This window comes from Syngnathus leptorhynchus, chromosome 5, assembly GCF_054491065.1.
Source record: "Syngnathus leptorhynchus isolate UIUO chromosome 5, UIUO_Slep, whole genome shotgun sequence".
In the NCBI taxonomy this organism is placed as follows: Eukaryota; Metazoa; Chordata; class Actinopteri; order Syngnathiformes; family Syngnathidae; genus Syngnathus; species Syngnathus leptorhynchus.
Window position 1 is genome coordinate 8,299,046 of NC_141199.1, and position 9,636 is coordinate 8,308,681.

A 9,636-nucleotide genomic window follows, 5' to 3' on the forward strand; every position below is an offset into this window, starting at 1 on the left:
AAACAAAAATTCAAATCGGTGATTAAAATCAAATGAACCGGAAATGTTCGCTTTTTTTGTGAACCAGGAACAGTTTCCTCCGGGGCAGTGGTAAGTGCAAAACATTGCAAATGTTTTTAAAGTGCTTAGGATACGACGAATATGTTTATTGTACAATCACAATCGGTTGTCGCAATGAATAAAATCCACCGACACATTTACGACTGCAGACAGCTAACATAATATCGTTCATGTATGCTTCATCAAAAGTACAGTGCATTTTAAATTCAAACTAAGACATGATTGTGGACCTGTCAAACATGCAAAAAGAAAACATGTTTGGTACGATGAGGTTTGTGTGCACGAACACATGACTGGCTCCTCGTTAATATAATAGTTCAGATAATGTAGCGAACCTACGATTTTTTTACATTAATTTGGTGTATAAGATTACGTAAGTGGTGCTCCGATCGCTCTGCCTAGGATAGTAATTGGCCGTGGAAAAGAACATGATCGGCATGTATCGATCAATGCCTTTCACTGCCGATCACAAAAGCTCAACAGTTTATACTTTGCAGCCCGTGTGGAGTTTAGCGTCCCCGCCCCCATTAGGCAAGCCTCCACTCAGTCCATTTTTAAAACTCATCTTCCATCCATATCACACAGGGGTCGCAGACGTGCTTAACACACTAAATTGGAAAATGTCAGTTCAACTTTGTAAAAAACAAAACAATATGTGTAGTACTTCGAATAGTTTTGATGGCTGTCCTATATTTATAGAATCAACATATACGGCCATCAAAAAACATCCTGAAAGCATCTTATATACTTATATTTTCTCATGTATAACTCGATGTTGTCTATTCTAAATCATGTTAACTAGGCAGCAGGCCCCTGGCTTGCCCATTTCACTCTGAAGATGGAACCACGTCACGGGATTGTGAAAGCTTTCCCCAAAGTTAAAAAGACCAGAGCTTCTCAAGGAAAGGATTCTCCTCCTTTAAAGAAGAAATCTGCTGAATTTGATGTGACAGGTTTGTACTTTTTTGATTTTTTGTTTTTATATCATGCTCCTCATTTCATGTTCTTTTTGTCTCCTTTTTCTCAGGAAGTACCTTTATCGGTACCTCAGTGTACATTCTGCCTGCAGGGATAGGAAATGCAAGATGTCAGATCTTCCAAAGACAAATTCAACAGAACGGAGGCCAGACAGTGAGGTCTCTATGTGTTGGTGTCACTCATGTTGTTGTTGATGACAACATGGAGTGTGATAGGGCTCTGCGTCTCATCAAAGTGAATGCAATGCCTTCTGGGGTCCATCTTGTAAAATGCAGTTGGTTAAGCTCCTGTATCAGTGAGAAACAACTCTTGGATGAATCAAGCTACAGTCTTTTACCAAAGAGGTAACGCCTATCAATACTTTGTCTGCTGTGGTTCAAACTAATCGAATGTCGGTTTACCTGGTGTATTATAAATAGTATAAGATGCTCCAGTTATATTGGTTTTATATTGTCTTCTCAACATTCCAGAGGAGCCTGTTTGACTTAGATGTTATCTTGGTCCTGTTATTGTCAGTCTTTGGACATCTCTCTTCTTAGGAATTCTGAAACGCAACAAGAAAAAGACTCGCTGGAGGACGACAAATGTGCAACGGAAGCGTCTCTCAAGCCAGAGTGTGATCCAAGCAACCAAGGGGAGACATCAGACATGGTCAGTGGCTGGTACTTATTTAAAAAATACCAAGTTTACCATTCTCTGAGTAAATGTGGTCACTGTCAAAAGGGACAATTTTTTTATCCGAACTGTTTCAGAGTGTATCAGACAAAGAAGTAGTGCCGGGTGAAGATGACGCAGTCAGTCAGAGTCATCTGGAAGCTCTCATCACAGGCCGACACCCCAAAGAAGAGGCAACTGAGCTCAATGTTGAGCCAGGTCAAGGCCCTACCACTCAAACGGCGGTCTCAGGGAAGTGGGTCTGCGCACAGTCTTCTCAGTCCAAAAGTAATAACTTCAACAAAGACATCACTGACAAACTAGAACAACTGGCCAAGGCTTATACACACCAGGGAGACAAGTGGAGGGCATTGGGGTACTCCAAAGCTGTCAATGCATTGAAGAGCTATCACAAGCCGGTTACATCATATCAGGTAAGCAAACAAGTGATGCGGGATACTGCATACTGTATGTATATATATATATATATATATATATATATATATCACAAGATGTAATGATGCCCTCAATTCCTCATATTTTACCCCCCACCCGACCCGACCGTTTCAGGAGGCATGCCTTATCCCAGGAATTGGCAAACGCATGGCGGACAAAATTGACGAGATCATGGAAAGTGGTCATCTGCGCAAGCTTGATCACATTGGCGAGGCTGTGCCAATATTGGAGCTTTTCACGAACATTTGGGGTGCAGGAGCAAAGACAGCACAGCTTTGGTACCAACAGGTCAAACATTCACTCTCTATCCTCTACTGCAAAGGTGTCAAACTCGTTTTTTTCGAGGGCCGCATTGTAGTCATAGTTTCTTTCGGAGGGCCATTATGACTGTTAACCCAAATAAATGTATGAGCACCTCATATTATAGACAGTATAAGCTACAAAACAAACTGACAAATAAGTCGTTTTCAAATCAGACTAGGAAAAACTGGTCAAATATTAAAAAAAAAAAAAAAAGATGGTTTTAAAACTGAAGACTTTTTGTCATTCTAGTAATCACACACAAATTTGATGCACAATTTGTCTTCGCAGGCCACGTAAAATGATGTGGCGGACCCTATCTGGCCCCCGGGCCTTGAGTTTGACCCCTGTGCTCTACTGTATTGAGCTTATTATGTGCTGGCTGCTAGGTCACAGGCAAGGCTACAGTCTGGAGAAAACCATGTGCTAACTCCACATCAAAAGGAGCTAAGATTTAAAGCCGGAACATCCTTGGTGTGAAAAAAAAAAAGAAAGTCTAATCTCGGTATGAAGACAATCAATACAATTGTCAATGTTTTCTTATTCATCAGGGATTCCGCACTTTGGAGGACATTCGCACCAAAGCTCACTTGAGCAACTGTCAGAAAATAGGACTCAAGCACTACGAAGACTTCCTAGACAGAATGCCCAGGGATGAAGCTGCAGCCATTGAGAAAGTGGTAAATAGATATTCATTTGTCCCCTCCAAAATGATTGGAATGACAAGTTCAAGTCATTTGTTTTTGTTGTAGTATATTAAAGACATTTGGGTTGCAAAATTAAAAAAATGAGACACAAGTTCAGAAGTCCAGCTGTCCCTTCACAGTATTGACATCTAGATGCGTTAAAAAACTCAGGACAGAGCACCTTTTGTTTAATGGCACCCACTTTTCAAGAGAGCAAAAGTATTGGAACAGACATTACTGCAGCAGCTACTGTCAGTTGTCTTGTTTCTGAAGTTTTCTACTTTCAGTTTCCTCCTTAAGAGGTGAAATACAGGCCGAATTGGATTAAGGTCCGGTGACTTACTTGGCCAGTCCAACACCTTCCACCCGATGAAGTCCTTTGTTGTGTTGGCAATATGCTTTGGGTCAATATATTTTTGGAGGATGTAGCTTTTTCCTATTTGTTTGGATGCATTTTTCTGTACATTTCCATAGAAATCCGGTTTTGTAGACTTCAGAATTCTGCGCGTTCATCATGAGTTATATCATCAATAAAGACATGAAAAGAGGAAAGTTACACGTCGTACCACCAGGTGTCAACCACTTATCAGCCAAAAAAATTGGAAGGCCAGATTGGATTTAGCCGAGAAGTAGAGTTGAGACTAACATTTTGCAACACAGGTTTTGTTTTTGTTTATTAACCTCTACCAAAATGTTGAAAAGGCCAAACTATGGCGAAAGAAAGGCAATGCTTCTGATCCAAAACACACAAGCTCATCTGTGAAAAATGCTGGAAGTGATGTCATGGCTTGGACTTGCATGGCTGCTTCTGGGCCAGCCTTTATTATTGGCTAAATGCCACCTTTGGTCACAGTTCAACCCCTCCAAACAGCTCAATAAATATACTCTCCAGATAAACCAACTTCCTCGCTCCCCATTTTTAAAGTCTGCTCCTTTTAGGCTCAGCCCTGGCTGGTCTTGACTGATTGGTTGATTTTATTGAACATATAACAAAGATATTGAAGAAAAGTGGAAAGAAACAAAAAATCATCAACATGTATGTATCTGAGTTCAGCGCGGAAGAAATTGAAAAAAACATATCTCGTAGTAGCTCTTGTTCTTTATAAATTACCTATCATGTTTATTATACACATGTAGGTTATTCATATACATATAATCATGTACCCCAAAATAAAAACAAAACAAATAACAATGCTCCTCTTTACAGATGTTCAGATAGTTTTATGTGTAAACATGACTTGTAGACAATATACATAATATTATAAAAACAACAGAACAGGGATCACACAGGATCAGGTTTTTAATATGTGCAATTGTGCAGGTGAGGGATGCTGCCCTGGCAATTGATCCTGGCCTGGTGGCAATGGCATGCGGCTCATACCGCAGAGGAAAGAGCACATGTGGAGATGTGGACGTGCTTATTTCACATCCTGATGGAAAATCCCACAAAGGTGTATTCCCTAAAGTGCTCCAGAGCCTCCATGACACTGGTAAATTCTGTCAGAATTTCGATATAGACATCCATACATACTCAAGTTAAGATTTTTATTTTCCCCACTCAGGCTTTTTGACTGATGACCTAGTGAGTCATGAGGAGAATGGAGAGCAGAAGAAATACATGGGCGTATGCCGCCTGCCAGGACCAGACCGCCGCCATCGCAGGCTAGATGTCATTGTGGTGCCCCACAATGAGTTTGCCTGTGCGCTTCTGTATTTCACCGGATCTGCACATTTCAACCGCTCCATGAGGGCTCTGGCAAAGACGAAGAACATGAGCTTGTCAGAGCATTCGCTTAACCAAAGTGTGGTGCGTCAAGGTAGCGCCAAGGTGTATGCTGGCATTCCCCTTCCTACACCTACAGAAAGTGACGCTTTTAAACTTTTGGGTATACCATACAGAGAGCCTTGTGAACGGGACTGGTGATGTACAATAACCAGGATTACAACAGGGGTTTTCAACCACCATTATATCCAAGAAGCAATTTATAGACCACTGCTTTGGCGGAATATTATTTTATTTTGCACCAAAGGAGGCTATTTATTTGCATCTGTATGTCTATTTTGGGATTATCAGCTACATTTGACATCATTTGGATGGGTAAATAATTCCCCAAATTAGCTGGAAAATAAATCAAGTCCAAATAATAAATCAATTTTATTTTTTAAATTATTACAATTATTTTCCATATCGAATTTTGCGGACCGCTGGAGGGTCGCGGACCACTGGTTGGCAGTCCGGCCGGACAATGATGCGTTGTTCTTTTTAAAATCTAAGACAGGTTGAATGTTGATAGCCAGCAGGAAGAAATGGAAAGAAACAAAAGATCATCAAACCGTATCTTATATGGTTATGGTTGATGGGTAGTGACTGGCCAATGCTGCTGACTCACCAACAGGAATGTTATGCCTGGTTAAGGGTCGAAACCCAGTATTTGGGTTAAGGTCCAAATCCCAGTTTCTGAAACATGGGAATATCCCATTTACAGACAGATACCACGCTGTGCCCTTGTTTGTGAGTTTTTTGTCAGTTTCTTTCCATTTATTTGGCTGACTGTGTGCTTGTGCGGGCCCTGCATGACATGGAAATTATTTTCAGGGTTGACTAGGTGGATTGAGGACTGAAACTCCGAAACAACCGGACGATGCCCACCTCTGAATAATAGCAACAGGATTTTGCCACATAGTAAAAGCCTACCAGTTACTACGCTGGCTTGCCATCGTCTAGACCTGTCTCTAAATGAAAATATGTGCTGCATATTATGAAGCACAAAACATGACAACAGAGACTCCGGACTGTTAAGCAGCTTTAATCGTATGTCAAGCAAGAGTGGGAAAGAATTCCAACTTTCACAACAATTATCTCCAGTTTCCCAAGGCTTCTTGAATGTTGTTGTGAAGAACAAAAAAAAAAAGGGGGGGGGGGGAATGATGTAATAACGATAAACATGCCCTTATCTTTTTGGAACATGTTGCGGGTTCGATTTCAAAATGAATGAATGTTTGCATGAAATCAATAAAATATCATTAAAGATCTCACTTTTGTATTCAGTTGAATAAAGATCGAGAAAGACTTGCAGATCATTGTATTGTTTTCATTTAGCTTTTACACAACACCCCAACTTCATTGGAATTGGAGTTTTTAAATGAGTAAAGGACTTACTAGAAGTAGACATACATTAAAATATATAAGAAAAGATCTAAGAAGCATTTACCGTGCAGTCATCTGATGGATGGCTAAAACAAGAAAATAACGGGGCGATTCGGCCGCATAGTTGAGAAATTCTCTTTAAAATTGTACGACTGGAATCCAGGGAAGTAGGCTTTGCTGACTCAATGAGTTTGTCCATTTCAGAACACTGATTTTCTGGATCTTTATCTTTGCAGTCTTCTTCTTGCACATTGCTCATCATGCTGCAAGCGGCGCTGAAATAACCATTGCACTGGTGGTCAGGATCTTCGTTCAGGTGAGCCATTGTAATAAACGGCTGCTGCAAGGCCTGATGGGGAGAGATCCTCTGGTCTCCGTCAAGATGTAGCATGTATTTCAGAAGCTCCACAAATGCCCTCCGGTCCGCCAACTCCGCCAGCTCGGCCTGTGCGGGATAAAAGGTGATAAGGGCTTCCAGAGAGTTGGGTGGTTCTATGAAGCCGTTCCACTCGAGAGGTGTGATATGGTTGACTGCTTCGTACTCTTCTGGTGTACTCAGTCTGTACTGTGGACCTCCACTGGCTTCCAGCTTAGTGAAAAAGCATTTGGTATATCTGCCAGCACGGAGCAGGTGATCATCTGGCTGACCCAAAACATCCACCATGCACTTCATCATCTGGTATTCACAGTCAACTGGGAAGAGGTTGTCAGCAATGTAAAGGAACACCAAGACGCAACCGACGCCCCAAACGTCCACAGCTTCAGTGAAGGGAAGGCCAAGGGCGGCTTCTGGAGCTCGGTAACCTTTAGGCTGGATCTTCATCCCAGGTTGGACACTGGACACTACGAGAGCTAAACCAAAGTCGATCAACTTTACCCTGAGGGGACAGTCCCGCTTGTTGACGCACATGATGTTGTCTGGTTTGATATCTGTGTGTAGGATGCCAAGACGCTTCAGAGCATCCAAGGCCACCAGCAACTGTTTGGCAACGGAGCGGATTTCACTCAGAGACATCGGCTCCCAATCTCGTCCACTGAGCAAGTTGAACAGGTGACAGTCGAGCATCTCAAAAACTAGACAGGTATGACCCATGCATTCAAACCTCTCAAAGAATTTAATGATATTGGCGTGGTCTGGGTTTAAGTCACTGACCATCTTTAGCATGGCAAGCTCCTTCTCGGTATCTCTGATAAAAGCTCTACCTTTCTTAATAATCTTCACTGCCACTGTGTCCATGGTGGACTTTTTTAAGCACTTGGCCACTTTTCCAAAGCGACCTTCACCCACGAACTCCAGGATACTGTATGGTGAGGAGTCGCTGTCTAATATCTGGCCTGCCAGGATGTTACAGCAGCACTGAGGAGAGAGAAGGATACATATTACTGTTTACTATAAATGTTTTTAAAAAATGCACACACACACAAAAGAAATTCAAGCATACATTTGTATTTTCCAAGACATCACACTATTTTTATTAAGTTGAATGAATAATGATAAAAGACTCTAAACTTTTAACCTTGTCCCCAATAACAACAGCGTGAGATTCAGACTTAGTTTTAATTTACATTTGTTCAGCACATTGAATTGGTTTGAACACAATGTGAATTGAACCCACATTTACATAAGCACACCCTCCCCCTTTGTGTTACTTTGGAAGAATGTCTTTTTGGTTTTGCTGGGGGAAATGTGCAAAAATCAAACATATATTTGGTTAATCTTATAATAATGGTTACAAAAGTACCTTTATAGAAAGGAAGTCATTCATTATTGGATTCACTCACGAGTTCAAGCATATTTGCTTGCAGTGAAGCTAATATTTTTGTTTAAATATACATGGATTATGTGTATAATTTTCATTTCTATGCCTCGAGCATGATGTTCTTCATATTGTAATGTGATCTACTCTTCCTGTAATCTCCAATTGTTAAATAAATAATAAATAATATCAAACACACATATGTGACTGGTAAGACTTAAATTTGCGGACACATTACATTTTTTAAATATGACAATTCATACGTTATAAGCTATTTGACATAAACTGTTCGAAACCTTTTAATCTCTTGCTTCATATATTTTATTTACATTTATTTCCTTTTTTAAATACGCCATGAACTTAAATTTATTTTACATTTTGAAACATGTTAACATGCAATGTGCGAACTAAATAGGGCTAACATTTATTTGCGAGGGTAAAATCGTCGGGATTGTTCATCCTACGCATACGGCGATTTAAAGACCACGTCAACGTTCTCATTTCGGCTTCATTTACTGTAACCATTGCGCATGCGCAATTCATTCGTCAGTCCGTTGGCTCAAAATATTATTCGCTACATTTAATTACTGTGTTTGATTTTGTAATGATTCACACCAGTCAGTTCAGAATGTGAAAACCCGATTGAAGACGGTTTAATTTGTGGGGCAAAACCATAAACAGCTATCAAAACGTCAGATCTTCGATCGGCATGCAATTTTCCAAGAGTTAAACAGTTGTTCAACCTTTATTAGTGTAACAATTGTGGCCATATTTAACTCACCTGGGTCACACGATGCACTTGAAGATAGGGAATTCATGCACGATGAATTGTTTTCATGTTAGATGGTAAGAAAATGGCATATTATGAAGTTCAAGTTGGGTAACTCGCCTTCGGCGGCATGATGGCCGTAGATTTATAACTACTAGCAGGGAGTTCGGCTACGGATCTCCAGTTTAAATGTTCATGGTTGTTCTTTTTTTCAATCTGCGCCTTGCAATTGGCTGGAGAACAGTCCAGGTGTACCCCGCCTCGATTTAGCTCAAAGTCAACCAGCAGCTTGTCACCAGCTGAGGATGAGCAATAAATGGATGAATATAACGGCTTGGTAGTTCGTACTTCTCATTGCGCGGCTGTTATTGTTTTATTGTCGTCCACCACGCGACAACTGAAACTCTATGTGACGTAACAGCAGGGGCGGGGCTGGTTTGAGGCTCCGGGGCCTACGTAGTACCCCCTTTTCTCCTAAAACAAACATTCAAATGATAATCCTCTAAAACCGGTAATTCAATAAACGTTGGCAGGGTTTATTTCCTAGTGGTACCAACATAGATGCTGTGTCTCTAACTACCCACCCGGGTGTAGAGTAAATGTGATGTAAAGGTCTGTCTGAATTATAATCACTTTATGGAGATTTAAATTGCTGGCATCAAATTGAACCCAAGTAATTGCGATGACTGACAGACTGAGACAGACAGACAGACAGACAGACAGACAGACAGACAGACAGACAGACAGACAGACAGACAGACAGACAGACAGACAGACAGACAGACAGACAGACAGACGAAAGTATCACCACCAGTAACAAACAAACAA

The 9,636-nt window shown here is 40.9% G+C and overlaps 2 protein-coding genes across 2 annotated transcripts; one reads left to right on the plus strand and one right to left on the minus strand.

Annotated features, from left to right (window-relative positions):
- The first annotated feature begins 14 nt into the window (after positions 1 to 14).
- On the plus strand, positions 15 to 6,203 carry poll (polymerase (DNA directed), lambda). Its single transcript, XM_085912903.1, has 9 exons — positions 15 to 90; positions 863 to 1,013; positions 1,088 to 1,382; positions 1,578 to 1,689; positions 1,791 to 2,126; positions 2,263 to 2,436; positions 3,000 to 3,128; positions 4,456 to 4,624; positions 4,697 to 6,203. Exons 2-9 carry the CDS (start codon positions 899 to 901, stop codon positions 5,056 to 5,058), a joined length of 1,692 nt encoding a protein of 563 aa, XP_085769029.1. The 5' UTR covers positions 15 to 90; positions 863 to 898; the 3' UTR covers positions 5,059 to 6,203.
- LOC147056681 (homeodomain-interacting protein kinase 2-like) lies at positions 5,926 to 9,184 on the minus strand. The gene is made up of 2 exons (XM_085912904.1): positions 8,821 to 9,184; positions 5,926 to 7,639 (listed from the first exon to the last, which is right to left on the minus strand). Exon 2 carries the CDS (start codon positions 7,517 to 7,519, stop codon positions 6,332 to 6,334), a length of 1,188 nt encoding a protein of 395 aa, XP_085769030.1. The 5' UTR covers positions 7,520 to 7,639; positions 8,821 to 9,184; the 3' UTR covers positions 5,926 to 6,331.
- Between the last annotated feature and the right edge of the window lie 452 nt (positions 9,185 to 9,636).

Coding starts and splice junctions, on each gene's coding strand:
- poll (XM_085912903.1), top strand. CDS start 899: ATGGAACCACGTCACGGGATTGTGAAAGCTTTCCCCAAAGTTAAAAAG. Junction 1,014..1,087: donor TGCTGAATTTGATGTGACAG/GTTTGTACTTTT, acceptor CCTTTTTCTCAG/GAAGTACCTTTATCGGTACC. Junction 2,127..2,262: donor AGCCGGTTACATCATATCAG/GTAAGCAAACAA, acceptor CGACCGTTTCAG/GAGGCATGCCTTATCCCAGG.
- LOC147056681 (XM_085912904.1), bottom strand. CDS start 7,519: ATGGACACAGTGGCAGTGAAGATTATTAAGAAAGGTAGAGCTTTTATC.